At 39.8% G+C, this 15,809-nt stretch overlaps 1 protein-coding gene across 1 annotated transcript in view; it reads left to right on the top strand.

The window, feature by feature from the left end:
* mpripb (myosin phosphatase Rho interacting protein b) overlaps positions 1-15,809 on the top strand; it is a 333,783-nt gene that overhangs the window by 238,821 nt on the left and 79,153 nt on the right. Inside the window, exons 9-10 of the mRNA XM_088000357.1 lie at positions 2,158-2,226; positions 12,180-12,269. Coding sequence (XP_087856483.1) covers positions 2,158-2,226; positions 12,180-12,269 — 159 coding nt within the window. The remainder of the gene's footprint in view (positions 1-2,157; positions 2,227-12,179; positions 12,270-15,809) is intronic.

Genomic DNA, 15,809 nt, shown 5'->3' with positions numbered 1-15,809 from the left:
TTTTTTTACTACTTCTGTGTACTAAATTTCTTTTAGTCAAAACCCAGTCTGTAGCCTCATGTGTTTGTTTTTGCATAAGATATCACTTTTTAAATGAAGAAACAAACAAACGTATGATCTGTCACACATGATTTCATTCAGGGATTTGAGTTACCAATAATTGGTACATCAGCTGTGACCATAACATAGTTCCTTAATATATTTCTCTCATTCAGTGCTTAGGGTAACACTGGGTCTTAGTTTATGAAGTAGGTTCTGGAGTATATAACATTTTATTGAAATAAATGATGGTTCAATATTTAAAGCAGGTATCTGCAGTAGTAACTATGCTGCCATTATAACATGAAAAAAATTTAAATGGACTTAGTTGGAAAATCTCAATCATTGAAATATTTGATTTGTTCAAAACTGAAAATATAATAGATGCAGGATAATGGTTCTGTCTCTGGAATTGGAAGAGAGGAATAAATGTGGCACAGCAGTCTTTGTCTCACTTCTAAGGAAGAATGGTATCTTAGCTTGCTATGTTTTGGTGACTGCTAATGGTTGCAAAACTACCCCATAATGTGTTGCAATGATGATTTTATAATAGGTTTTTCCTCCAAATCAAATGATATGATGAAATATATTATCTGTGCCATGCATTGCCAATCACTAGGTTAGTCTCATTTGATCTCTGACATATTGGTTTTGTGGCTTGAGCTAAACCACCCAGAAAAGGCAAGAGCAATGTGAAATGATGAGCAATGAATGAGTACAGATTGTTTTGTTACAGAGTGAGGGAAGCAAGATTGTGTTCCGGTAACATGGCAATAGAGTACAGCTTCTGAGCATGGGACGTGTCTGCATAATCTGCTTTTCTTTTTTATTTTAATCACCTCTTGTTGAAGAGCTTGGTCATAACAGTGAGTGAGCCGAGTGCGAACTCGAGTGCACTCAGCCATGATAGATGGCTGCTGAAGCAGAGGCATGTTTGGATTCCTGGCGACTTCTGCATCTGGTGCAAATTCATGGAGGTGGCAACGGAGGCAAGTTTGTACCAGTACAAGACCCAGCATCACTGGCAATAGCTGCATTGGTGAGTTGGGCCCAAAGCGGACTCATGATGGTGCCAGAGTCCAGTTTGGGCCAGCGTGGTACCTGGCAGCATCAGTGTCTGCATTGGCAGAATCTAGCAAGGACCCATAGTGGCGAGGATGTTGTTGGAGGCAAGATGATGCCGTAGAGTGGCTATTTTCATTCCAGCAGCAGTGGCAGAGTGAAAGGGAATCATGCATTGCCAGTAGGTCCATGGTCTATGACAGAGCAGTTAATGAGAAGGATTGCAAAGTTGAATTATTTTTCTGCCTTTACATTCTATATTTTGGTTTTTTTTTTAAGATGGTACCAGAGAGTGGTGACATTATACAGCACTTTTCACTGCATTTTGTAACAAAATACACGTGACAATAAATAAATCAAAATCTGTTCTGTCCTATTTTGTGTGGCTTAAGTAGCTTTGTCTGTGAGTTGCCATGGAACATATGACTTCCTTTAGAAAAGTAGTCCCTGCCATGGATGAAAATGTGAAAAGATCGTAACCAAACAATTTCTGTGAAATGCAAAACACTAGTCAGCATAACAAGCCGTTACTTCGCCCATAAATGTGGAAGTGTCCCAAGTTCATTACCCACTTTGTGCTTAAATAATTGATCTCAACCATGACAGCAGTGAGGGTCTTGCAATTGACCACAATGATCCTGGATTAAAGAGTGAAAAATTCCTGCTCCTGAAATTATCAAGTGACCATTGCTTTTAGTGCTCACGTACATACCTGTCTCTCCCAAGATGAAGTAGTGTGCCACTGTGTAAATGATTGCTTTTGGGCAAAGTACTCTAAGTAATAGGCACTTGTGTAATTCTGATCCAGCAGGAGGAAAATCTTGCTGGAGAAATTTTAAATATTAATTAAAAACATTATTCATTTTTGCAAATGTTATGAATACTTTTTATTAATGCATGGGTGCATAACTGTATGTTAATGTCCTGCACTTTAATTGCATGTTGATAAAATTAAATTGTGTCCAGAGTTGACTGGAGTGTAAATATTATTTGCAATTTGATTTAACTCGAGTATCTTAATATATGTTGTTTATTAGTTTGTTTTATGCTTTTCAGTGGAAGAAATACTGGTTTGTACTGACTGACCATAGCCTGCGTTACTACAAGGACTCAATTGCTGAGGACGTAAGCATTATATTTCGAAATTATTCAGAAATTAGTTAAACTATGCTTACCGCCCTGAGCTATATTTGGGAGCTCTTATTATGTGTGTATGTTGATTGCCCTTTTTGTGAGAACCTGGACAGAGAAATGAAGAGGTAAAGTCTCATTGCAGAAATAGATATTAAGCATAATTTTAGCTTTTGGTGACGTAGTAAACAGATCTATACTGCATCAGGCCTCAAAGTTTTACAAACTCTTCTTTCCACCGAATTTCAGCTGTAATGTTGACAATCATTTAAATCCGCTATAGTAACGATTACGTGTTGAGAATTCCTTCTGAAGCTGCTTGCAAATTAACTTGTGTCTAGTTGTAGTTAATCTGGGAAAACTGTGTTTTTGGTAACTGTTCCATGCTTAACTGCCCTTGGATTTACAGTCAGTATTATTAACACTCCTTTACTACTAAATCCGTGTCTCAGTTATCTGCACGTATTGCAGTACAAACATCCATTTTGTTCCTGAATGACAGGAAATACATATAGCTGTGGAGCAATTTTAAGAAAACCACATCAACTGCAGTTCAGGGTAGAAGGGTCAGCAGTAGTCCTATGCGGTGACCTATTTTCCAACTCTTTGCAGAGCTTTATATTTGTCCATTTCTGGCCTCTTATCCATCCCCTATTTCCCATCGTCCTACCATTGAGAATATACCTTTAGCCACCTCAACTGTAAGCTCTAGAATTCTCTGCCTGAGGCACTCCACTTCTCCATTAAACGATTTGAAAAATGTACTACTTCTATCAACTTTGAATCCATTTTTGCATTATTACACTCCTGTGAAGACCTTGGAATGTTTTACCATGTTGAAAATGCTGTGCAAAAAAAGTTGAAGTTGTTAAGCTGTACCAATACTGCTGCTTTCAGAATAAATCTATAAGAATGAACTGAAAGGATGTGAATTTATTTTCTTTACATACCTTGATTGAACCTTTTCAATCACTGCTTGAACTTTCTAATTTTACTTATTTCATTGCCTTGTACTGGCTAGTTCTATTATGCTGAATTACTGTAACAACTAGAAACTGAAACACCAGGTTTTTTTTCTCTTTAGAAGTGTGAAAGCCAAAACGTTCTCACTAAATTCACTGAAATAATTCCTGTATTGGAAATCTAAAATATGAAAGGAAATTGCAAGATGTACAGCACGGAAACAGACCCTTCAATCCAATTCGTCCATGCCGACCAGATATCCTAAATTAATCAAGTCTCATTTGCCAGCACTTGGTCCATATCCCTCTCAACCCTTCCTATTCATGTACCCATCCAGGTATGTTGTAATTCTACTAGCCTCCACTACTTCCTATGGCAGCTCGTTCCATACACGCACCACCCTTTACTTGAAAAAGGTTGCTCCTTAGGTCCCTTTTAAATCGTTCCCCTCTCACCCTAAACTTATGCCCTCTAGTTTTGGACTCCCCCCACCCCAGGGAAAAGACCTTGTCTATTTACCCTATCCATGCCCCTCATGATTTTATAAACCTCTGTAAGGTCACCCCTCAGCCTCCAACCCTCGAGGGAAAACAGTCCCAACCTATTCAGCCTCTCCCTGTACTCAAACCCTCTAACACTGGCAATAAATCGTTATAAATCTTTTCTGAACCCTTTCAAATTTCACAACATCCATCCTATAGGAGGGAAACTATAATTGCGCACAGTATTCCAATTGTGGCCTAACCATGTCCTATATAGCTGCAACATGACCTCCCATCTCCGATACTCAATGCTCTGACCAATGAACAAAAGCATATTAAATGCTGCCTTCACTCTCCTATCTTCCTGAGATTCCACTTTCCAGAAACAATGAACCTGCACTCCAAGGTCCCTTTAGTCCGCAACGCTCCTCAGGACCTTACCATTAAATGTACAAGTCCTGCCCTGAATTGCTTTTCCAAAAACAGCACCTCACATTTATCGAAATTAAACACCATCTGCCATTCCTCGGCCCATTGGTCAATCTAAACAAAATCCTGTTGTCCTCTGAGGTAACCACCTTCACTGTCCACTGCTAATTTTGGTTTCATCTGCAAACCTAGTAACTGTACGTCCTATGTTCACATCCAAATAATTTTATGTAAATGACAAAAAGCATTGGACCCAGCACCAATCCTTATGGCACACCACTGGTCACAGGCCTCCAGTCTGAAAAGCAACCCTCTACCACCACCCTCTTCTCCCTTCGAGCCAGTTCTGTATTCAATACAGTTTTCCTGTATTCCATGTGATCTAACCTTGCTAACCAGTCTACCATGAGCAACTTTGGTGACAGTGACCACAATTGAATTATGTTTGCTTTAGCCACAGGTATATAACACAGAGCAAGAGTTATTGCTGGGGGAAAGGTAATTTAGATGCAATTAGGCAAGATTTTAGAATGCATAGGATTGGGAAGGAAACTGCAGGGCATGGGCACAATTGAAATGTGGAACTTATTCAAGGAACACCTACTGCGTGTCCTTGATAGGTACGTACCTGTCAGGCAGAGAGGAAGTGGTCGAGTGAGAGAGCCATGGTTACTAAAGAAGTTGAATCTCTTGTCAAGAGGAAGAATACAGTTTGTGTTAGGATGAGATGTGAAGAATCAGGGCATTTGAGAGTTATAAGTTAGCCAAGTAAGACCTAAAGAGTGAGGCAGGAGGGGACATGAGAAGAGGCAGGAGGGGACATGAGAAGTCATTGGCAGGTATGATCAAGCAAAACCATAAAGCTTGCTTTAGGTATAACAGGAATCAAAGAATGACGACAGAAAGATTAGGGCCAATCAAGGATAGTAGTGGGAAATTGTGCGTGGAGTCCGAGGAGATGGGGAAGTGCTAAATGATTATTTTTCGTTAGTATTCACACTGGAAAAAGACAGTGTTGTCGAGGAGAATACTGAGATACAGGCTACTAGACTAGACGGGACTAACATTCACAAGGAGGTGGTGTTAGCAATTCTGGAAAGTGCGAAAATAGGTAAGACCCCTGGGCTGGATGGGATTTATCCTGGGATTCTCTGGAAGACCGTGGAGGAGATTGCAGAGCCTTTGGTTTTGATCTTTATGTTGTCATTGCCTCGAGGAAGAGTGCCATAAGATTGGAGGATAGCAAATGTCCACTTGTTCAAGAAAGGGAGTAGAGACAACCCTGGTGATTATAGACCAGTGAGCCTTCCTTCGGTTGTGGGTAAAGTGTTGGAAAAGGTTATAAGAGTTGGGATTTATAAGCATCTAGAGAGTAATAAGTTGATTAGGAATAGTCAGCACAGTTTTGTGAAGGGTAGATCATGCTTCAGAAACCTCATTGAGTTCTTTGAAATGGTGACCAAGCAGGTGGCTGAGGGTAAAGCAATTGATGTGTATATGGATTTCAGTAAGACATTTGACAAGGTTCCCCATGGTTGGCTATTGAACAAAATACAAAGGCATGGGATTGAGAGTGATTTAGAGGTTTGGATCAGAAGTTGGCTAGCTGAAAGAAGACAGAGGGTGGTGGTGATGGGAAATGTGCATCCTGGAGTTCAGTTACTAGTAGTGTACCACAAGGATCTGTTTTGGGGCCACTGCAGCTTGTCGTTTTTGTAAAAGACCTAGATCAGGGCGTAGAAGGATGGATTAGTAAATTTCTGGATTACACTAAGTTCGGTGGAGTTGTGGATAGTACTGAAGAATGGTGTTACAGAAGGTCATAGATAAGCTGCAGCAGTTGAAAATGGAGTTTAATGCGGAAAAGTGAGAGGTTATTCACTTTGGAAAGATCAGCAGAAATAGAGGGTACTGGGTTAATGGTAAGATATTTGGTAGTGTAGATGAGCAGAGTTCTCAGTGCCCATGTACATAGATCCCTGAAAGTTGCCACCCAGGTTGATAGGGTTGTTAAGAAGTCATACGTTGTGTTAGCTTTTTATTGGTAGAGGGATTGAGTTTCAGAGCCCCGAGACCATGCTGCAGCTGTATAGAACTCTGTTGCAGTCACACTTGGAATATTGCACACAGTTCTGGTCACTGCATTTTGGAAGGATGTGGAAACTTTGGAAAGGGTTGAGAGGAGACTTACTGTGATGTTGCCTGGTATAGAGGAAAGGTCTTATGAGGAAAGGCTGAGGGACTTGAGGCTGTTTTCGTTAGAGAGAGGAAGGTTGAGAGGTGACTTAATTGAGACATGCAGCATAATCAGAGGGTTAGATAGGTTGGACAGTGAGAGCCTTTTTCCTCAGGTGGTGATGGCTAGCATGAAGGGACATAGCTTTAATTTTGAGGGGTGATAGGTATAGATAGGAAGAATGTCAGAGGTAGTTTCTTTACTCAGTATAGGGGTGTTGGACGTGCTGCCTGAAACAGTAGTAGACTCACCAACTTTAAAGCATTAAAATGGTTATTGGATAAACATATGGCTGAAAATGGAATAGTGTAGGGAGTAGATGGACTTCAGATTGGTTCCACAAGTTGGCACAAGATCAAGGGCCGAAGGGCCTGTATTGCACTGTGTAATGTTCTATGTCATATGAGGAACATTGTTGAACACCATACTGAAGTCCAAGTGGACCATGTCCACCACTCTGCCCTCACCAATCCTCTTTGTTACCTCTTCAAAAACTCAAATCAAGTTAGATATGATTTCCCAAAAAAAGCCACATTGACTATCCCTAATCAGCCCTTGCCTTTCCAAACACTTGTAAATCCTGTCTCTCAGAAATCCCTCCAACAACTTGCCCACCACCAATGTCAGGCTCACCAGTCGACAGTTCCCTGGCATTTCCTTACCACCTTTCTTAAATAATGGCATACGTTAGCCAATCTCCAGTGTTTTGGCACCTCACCTGTGACTAACAATGGTCCAGATATCTCTGCAAGTACCCAGCAATCACTTTCTTAGCTTCCCACAGAGTTCTAGGGTATGTCTAATCAGAACCTAGGGATTTATCCACAATGTGTTTTAAGACCTCCAGCACCACCTCTGCAATATGGACATTTTTCAAGACATCACCGTATTCTGTATCTTCCATGTCCTTCTCCACAGTGAACACTGTTGCAAAATACTGAGTTACTATCTTCCACACCTCCTTCAGTTCCACACATCGCTTTGTCCTTAATGTATTTATAAAATTCCTTTGGATTCTCTTTAACCCTATTTGCCAAAGCTATCCCATGTCCCCTTTTTGCCCTCCTGATTTTCCTCTTAAGTATACTCCTACTGCCTTAATACTCTTCTCAGAATTCTCTTGATCTATCCTGTCTATGCCTGATATATGCTTCCTCCTTTTTCTTAATCAAAGCCTAATTTCTCTAGTCATCCAGCATTCCCTATGCCTACCAGCCTTGCCTTTCACCCTAATTGTCTCTGCACTCTAGTTATCTCATTTTTGAAGGCTTCCTATTTTCCAGCTATACCTTTTATCTGTGAACATCTGCATTTGAAAGTTCTTGCCTAATACCATCAAAATTGATCATCCTCCAATTTAGAACTTTAAATTTTAGATGCTGTCGATCCTTTTCCATCACTGTTTTATAACTAATAGAATTATGATCGCTGGCCCCAAAGTGCTCCCCCACTGGCACCTCAGTCGCATGCCCTGCCTTATTCCCCAAGAGTAGGTTAAGTTTTGCACTTTCTACAATAGGTAAATCCACATACTGAGTCAGAAAATTTTCTTGTACATACTTAACCAGTTTCTCTCCATCTAAACCCTTAACATTATGGCAGTCCCAGTCTGTTTGGAAAGTTAAACTCCCCTACCATTACCACTATTATTCTTAAAGATAATTGAGAGCTCCTGACAAATTTGTTTGTCAACTTTCTGATGACTATGGGGGGGGGCGGGGAGAAGAGTCTATAGTACAATCCAAATAAGGTAACCATCCCTTTCTTATTTCTCAGTTCCACCCAAATAACTTTCCTGGATGTATTTCCAGGAATATCCTTCCTCGGTGCAACTGTAATCCTATCCCTAATCAAAAACGCCACACCCCCTTCTCTCTTGCCTCCCTTTCTGTCCTTCCTGTGGCATTTGTATCCTGGAACCTTAAGCTGCTAGTCCTGTCCATCCCTGAGTCGCTTTTCTGTAATTGCTATGATATCTCAGTCCCATATTCCTAACCATGTCCTGAGTTCATCTGCCTTCCCTGTTTGGCCTCTTGTATTGAAATAAATGCTGTTTAGTTTATCAGTACTATCTCATTCACTGCTTTGTTCCTGCCTGCCCTGACTGTTCTTGATTTGCACCCTTTCCCAATTGTACCAGTCTCAAACTGACTTCTTTCCTCACTATTTCCCTGGCCCCACTACCTCCAACCTTAGTAGTTTAAATCCTCCTGTGCAGCTCTAGAAAATCTCCCTGCCAATATATTAGTCCCCTTCCAATTCAGGTGCAATAAGCCCTTATATATGTCAATTCTACCCCAGAAGAGATTTCCATGATCCAAAAATGTGATTCGTTCTCCCTTGCACCAACTCCTCAGCCATCCATTCAATTGCTCTAAGCTCCCTATTCCTACCCTCACTAGCTCGTAGCACTAGGAATAATCCGGAGATTATTACCCTTAGGGCTTCCTTTTTAAACTTTTGCCTAATCTCCTATATTCTCCCTTCAGAATCTCATCATTTTCCCTTCCTTATATTATTAATTCCAATATGTACAATAAGCTCCTGGTCCCACTCCCCTTTGAGAATATTCTGCATTCTCCCCGCGATATCCTTGATCCTGGCACCAGGGAGGCAACACACCATTCTGATTTCTCTCTATCAGCCACAGAAATATCTGTCTGTGCCTCTGTCTAGAGAGTTCCCTATCGCCATTAATCACTTGGAACTTGATGTACCCCTTGTTACATTAGATCCAGTCTTGGTAACAGAAACTTGACTGTTTGTGCTACATTCCCCTGAGTCCATCATTCCCTACATTTTCCAAAACAACACTCTTGTTTGAGATGGATAGCCACAGGAGACTCATGTGCCTGCTTTCCTCTCTTACCTTTCCTGGCAGTAACCCATCTACCTGACTCTATCTCCCTTTCTATAACTGCCATCCATCACACCCCCTATCTCCTGTAAATTCCTGATAGCCTCTAACTGCTGCTCAACCGATGCAAGCGATCTGATAGGATTCACAACTAAACATTCTTCCTGCAGACATTATCATCAGTAACGTGGAAATTCTCCCTAATCTCCCATGTACGACAGGCAAAGCGCATCACTCTATTAAAGGCCATCTTTGCACCTTAATAATCTACAGAAAGTAGCACAATCTTACTGCTCTAAAAAAAACACTGCTCCAGGCTAACTTAGTACCTATGTTTTATATTTTTAAATTTTAATCAAGAGACCGATCTTAATAAAACATATAACCAAAAAAAACCCACTCTCCTCACTCATTAAAAAAAATGACAGCAAGGTTACACTTAAAAACCATGCACGCAAGGTCAGCTGTGAATTTCGCTGTTTTACTTAGATGCACAATTACGTCCAGAAGTACTTGAACTCAAACAGCAAAGGCAGTGGCTGTGCAGATTTGCTGCTGTGGCAGACAACCTAATAGATTTCTCTCTCTCTCACCATGTGGTAGCTGCTTTTGTTCTCTTCCTCCTTTTTAAAATGCCATTGTTTTGATCTTTTCCCCCCAAAGTTCCAAAACAATGCAACAGCTTATAAAATAGTAATTACTGCTCCTGGAATTTGAGGAACTCACCTCTAACATCTAAAATACCTCCAAAAAGGAGCAGCTCTTACAGCCACAAATTTTCCCTGTCCTCCATCTTTGATTACCTAGAATCCTTGTGATGAGAGAAAGTATGTTTGGCCTTTCATTAGAACTGGGAGACTTTTAGTGGTGAACACTTTAGACACGTGCATTGCTTTGGAAGAATAAAAGATCTGTGATAGACTGTATTAAATGCTTGGTAATCCCCCATCAGTATATGGCAAATAGTGCAGTCTGTTTACCTGGGGTCTGTGACCCTTCCCTTCCACCACATTTCCAGGTGATGGGAATCTCTTGTCGGATTTTTGGTACCATTCCTCCCTGCTATTCTGCCTTTACATATTTATATCTTCCAGACCCTCCTTTTTTCTTTGCATCTCAAGTTGCATACTCCCTTTGTCTTATATCATCTCTGTTCAATCATTTAAGTCCCCTGTTGCATAATTCCCCTCTTTGATCTTTTGCCTTTTATTGACTTGGAATTTGCTGGAAGCTGTTCACCTCTAAATTTTTCATTCCTCAAGAAAGATCAATGTCCTGATCATTGGGCCAAATTTGGGGAACCTCGTTCAGCTTTTTCTGCACCATTCATCTCAAAACTTTGGTGTTGTAACTTGCTGAAAATTTAAACCAATAATTGTAATGAGGGCAACAAGAAATCTGGCCACTGAATGACCAGGACCAGCAGTCCATTAGTGTTTTTTTGTTAATGCTAAACAATTTCCCCATAGACATGCTGTGTAATCATGGTGCAACTGGATCTAATATTTTACTCTCACCTGTTTCTAAATTGGCTGAAATATGAAATATATCAATGGATCTTTCAGCAGTACTAGTTTTCTTTTTCATATTTACCCTTGGAACTGGAGATGAACAGTTATTTGACTGCAGCTGTCAGGGTGCAAAGGGATGCTGTCTCATTATCTCAAAGGCAGTGTCAACCTGGTGTTGCACTCTTTAATTTAGGATTTATTTAATTTGTTGAAACTGAAAATGGATTCTAAAATAAAATTACAGTTGTAAAAACCTAGAAGTACTACAGTAGTTTAGCAGCAGCTGCTCTGAAAGAGGTTCACATGACCATTTAAAGTTTTATTTTAGTGTTTACCAGTTAGCGGTATGCCGGTCAGTTCTTTGCAAAGGTATTTGGTAATGCAAGCTGATTTCTAATCTGAAGATTTTCCATTTGTTAGTGTAAATTTCCATAGAATAAGGCTTCTTTTGAATTTTTGTATTGAAGTATTTAATGGACGGAAGGTTTACTTGAGTTATTCTGGATGACAATTCAGAGCTGTCTTAATTTAGAAAATATGTATTTGTTCTTCATTTGCTGCCTTCCAAAGCAGGAGATAGTATGCCTTATTACTAAAAGTTTGGCAATGAGCTGATTTTAAAGGAGGTTGAAGAGTGGGCTTTGAATTTGGTTCATAGCTGATGAGGATACTCCACTGGTGGAAAGGGGAATAGGAGAAATGCAGAGCCCTAGGAAGGTTGTATCGAAACATGAAGACTGCTTTAAAGCAACTTTAAAACAAACAATATAGGCTTGGATGAGTAGAGGCAACTCCTCAAGGTAAAGTGCGGTGATAAATCATTCATAATAACACCAAGTACAAGGCATATTAAATGTCTAGTGTTTGAGATGCATGGTTCAATTTGGACTTCAATTCCAGCAAAAAAATCTCATTAGTTGTCAAGAAATTTAATTCAGAAAATGCAAGATCTTGGCGAATTCTTGTCAATATTGAAGCTGGAGGGCCAGACCAAGAAGGATTTGAACAGGAGGATGAGAATTTTTTAAATCAGGATGTTGTCCTTTGTAACTTGTAAAATGAGCCTTGGTACTCGTTAGAATACGGGCAACAGAGTTATGAATGGCTGCAATTTATTGACTAGTTTCCTGGCTTCCATCCTCAAGGAAAGCATTGGGACAGTAGAGTCTGGAGGAAACAAATTGAGGGTTCAGCAACAACTAAGAGTCAACCAGCAATGGAAATGGAAGGCCTTTGTCATGGAGGGCATGGCATTTTCATACAAGGTCAAGAAGGATTATCTGGTTCAGCTCTGATTAGAAATTAGCACATACTGAAAAATTATCCAGTAAAATTATAGCTTTACATTGTTCAGCCAAGGTTTTTTTTGTGCATTTGGTTACTCAAATGAAAATCTGCCATTAATTTCTGATTCACCCCAGGTTGCCAAGTTAATTAACCTATTTTGTTTTCCTCCACATCTGCCACAGGCATCAGATTTGGATGGTGAAATTGATTTATCTACTTGCTTTAATGTAACTGAATATCAAGTCCAGCGCAACTATGGCTTCCAAATCCATGTAAGTTCATGAGTTTAAAATGACACTGAAAATTCCCTCTGACTTGACATGTCTTCCTTCTGCAACCTCTGCGAAATTATTTATGACTTTCACGAATTTCTAATTGCGTCTGTAATGTACTTTCATTGTAATTTGCTTTTCTGTATATGATAGAATTAAAAAATGATACAACAGAGAAGTAAATAATTGTACTTAATGCATCTGTGCTTTGAAGGAGCAATCCAACGAGCCCATCTCTTGTCCTACCCTATTGGCTTGCAAACCTTTCTCCTTTAGATATTTATCCTGTGTTTATCTGAAACAAACACAGAAAATGCTGGAGAAACTCAGTGGTTGTGACAGCATCTGTGGAGAGAGAAATAGTTAAGATTTAGAGTCCATTATGACTCTTCAGAAGTCGTTAACGTTGAATCCAGCCTGACTCTTCAAAGAAATTGACTTCTGAAAGGGACTCATACTGGGCTTAAAATCTATAACACTCTTTCTCTATCTACAGATGCTGCCACACCTGCTAAGCATTTTGTATTTGTCTAACCAATTCCCCTTTTAAAAGCTATTATTGAATTTTGTCATTCAGTTTTGTTTTATTGTCAGTCGGCATAAGCAGCCATGTGTTGAGACTGAACTAGAATTCCTTTTAACCTTCCACCCACCTGTCATACCAATTTGCTGCTATTAGATTTAATCTTTTCTTGGAATAATATATCTCATTTCCTCAGATCAATCTGCTGTTATGCTGTGAGTAATAACAGTGTAAGACTAGCTTCTTGTGTGTTGTGATACTAAAGCCGCATCAGCCGTTCTCATACTTGGTACATGAATTAACAGAGTTAGCTGATCTCACCTTCATATAAAGTGAAATAGAAATTTCTGTGCTGTATATTCTGATTCATTCCAACTTGTCTGTGCTGGTGTTTAGTCCATAGAGTCTGTGTGTTTGGAATGTGGATATTCCTTCAAGCTTCCATTTAAGGGCAGCTGGATAGTTACAGTCGGGAGAAAGAAACAGCAGTATTTACCAATAGAAGAGATGGATCAAAATCAGAGGACGTTTCATGCAAAGAAAAACATTGGAAAAGGATGATTTGACTGGTCTATTTGTGCTGTAAACACGGTATAATTTGATGTAATCTGCTTCCACCACCCATTCAGATAGTGCATTCCTGACCATCACAATTCACTATAAAGAAATCTTCTAGCTTTTGTTTCTACCAACAATCTTAAACGTTCACTCTAGTTACTGACCATTCTGTGACTGGCAAAAACATTTCCTATTTATTCCATAATTTTGAGCATCTATTAAATATCCTTGTCCTTCTAAGAAGAGTAGCCTCAGCTTCCCTTGACTCTTAACATATTAAGTCCATTTTTAGTAAATTTTTGCCAGTCCTTTTGATGATGATGACATCCTTTTTAAAGTATAATGCCAGATTTGGACACACTATTTCAGCTGAAACTGCATACCATATGCGTACCAAGAGTCGCCCCTCTGGTTCCCTTTTATTCTTTAACCTTATTTTAAGACTTCGTGTAAATTCTGTGCTTTTGTACTCTGTCAATGAGTTATAGAGTCCTACAGCCCAAGTTAGTCGACGCTGGCTGAAAGGTCCGTCAAAGCTTAACCCCATTTTTCTGCACTTGATCCATATCCTTCTAAAACTTTTCTATCCATATATTTGTCCAAATGCCTTTTAAGTGTTGTTAGTGCACCTGCCTCGACCATCACTGCTGGCAACGCATTCCATATGCGTACCAAGAGTCGCCACTCTGGTTCCCTTTTATTCTTTCCCCTCTAACCTTTAACTTATGCCCTCTAGTCCTTGATTCCCCAATTCTGGGAAAGCTACTGAGTGCATTCACCCTATCCATACCTCTAATTATCTTATACATTTCTATAAGACCCCCCTCAGTCTCCTATGCGCTGAAGAAAATAGTCCTAGCTTGACCGACCTCTCCCTATAACTCAGACCCTTGTGTCCTGGCAGCAGCATTGTAAATTTCTGCATTTTTTTTTCCCAGTTTAATAACACCCTTCCTATAGCAAGGTGATCAAAACTGAACACAGTACTCCAAGTGCAGCCTCACCAACATCTTGTCCAACTGCAACATAACTTTCTATCTTCTGTACTCAGTGCCCTGACTGACGAAGGCCAGTGTGCCAAAAGCTGCTTTCAATGCTGTGTCTATCTGTGACTCCACTTTCAGAGAACAGTGCACCTGAACTCCATGGTCTCTCTGTTTCACTACACTCTTTAAGGCCCTACCATTCACCTTGAAACTCCTACCTTGATTTGACTTTCCAAAATGCAAGACCTCTCACTTTTCTATATGAAACTCCATTTGCCATTTCTCAGCCCGCTTCCCCAGCTGATCAAGGTCTTGCTACAATTTCTGCGGACCTTCCTCACTGCCCACGATACCCCCTAATTTAGTGTCATCTGCAAACTTACTAATCATGCCTTGTACGTTTTCATCCAAATCATTGATACAAATAACAAACAGCAATGGTCTGTCCTGGACTTTCAAAGCTTTGTAGAATTGTTTAAAAAATGGTGGTCAGGTCCCAACTCTGATTGATGTGCATGATTGACATGAGGCTGTTGGTGGGCTTAAAATGTAACCAAACAACTGGGACAAATTCACAGAGATCCAAGGCCAGTCTTTTCAATAGCCTGCTACAACATTTGGTCCTCTCTATAGCTGCTTTTGATCTTCCTACAGAGGTTACAGATGAAATTTCACGTCAATCCCCATAACTAGGTGAGCACCATCTCAGCCACTTTGTACCAATGTAGAAATCCATTGAAAATATTAATTTGCATCAGGGCACGTCACTGATTAAAAGACTGAAGCATTACTCCAGTTTTCCCACCCCTATCAGAACTGAGTAAGATGCAAGCACCGTCATTTGTAATGACATGAATACTTATACAAATCAGGTTTAAAGTGTTTCTGCTCTGGATTAAATAGCACTCACTTGTTGTAACTTTCTCACTGGAAATTATGAGTGGCCCCTTGCCTTTCTATTCCTCAGATAATGGAACAGTGGTCACTCTGTCAAGAATGCATGACTTAAAATACAATTTGTGAATCAGGTTTACTTAACAATTCCTTTATATCCATAAATGAGGAATAAAGCAGGAGAAACCTAGCAGATTTAGTAGCATCAGTGGAGAGAGAAACCGAGTTAACATTTCAAGGTGCATATGACTCGTAGGGGTTGAGTCGTGATCTTTGAACTCTGTTTTGTGGAAGAGTCATATTTGACTTGAAATGTTAACTGCTTCTGTCTTCACAAATGCGGGCATACCTGCTTAATTTATCCAACACTTTGCAAATGATGTAGATCTGAATCAAAGCAATATTTTCCTTTTTTAGGGAATCGAGTTAGTTGCTCTAGATTGCAACATTTTCATTCTTAAATGTATTGCTGTAATGTAAGCCTCTGTCTCCATTTTACAAGTAATAAACCTGAAACTTCACTAACATTCCAAATGACACAACCTTGGTTCAGCATCTGTAATAAAATATTTTCTATAA

This window comes from Chiloscyllium plagiosum, unplaced genomic scaffold, assembly GCF_037043375.1.
Source record: "Chiloscyllium plagiosum isolate Xiang-an unplaced genomic scaffold, Cpla_swu_hap1 HiC_scaffold_25, whole genome shotgun sequence".
Classification (NCBI taxonomy): Eukaryota; Metazoa; Chordata; class Chondrichthyes; order Orectolobiformes; family Hemiscylliidae; genus Chiloscyllium; species Chiloscyllium plagiosum.
The sequence above is the reverse complement of the archived record's forward strand: the minus strand, read 5'-3'. Positions and strand labels throughout refer to the sequence as shown.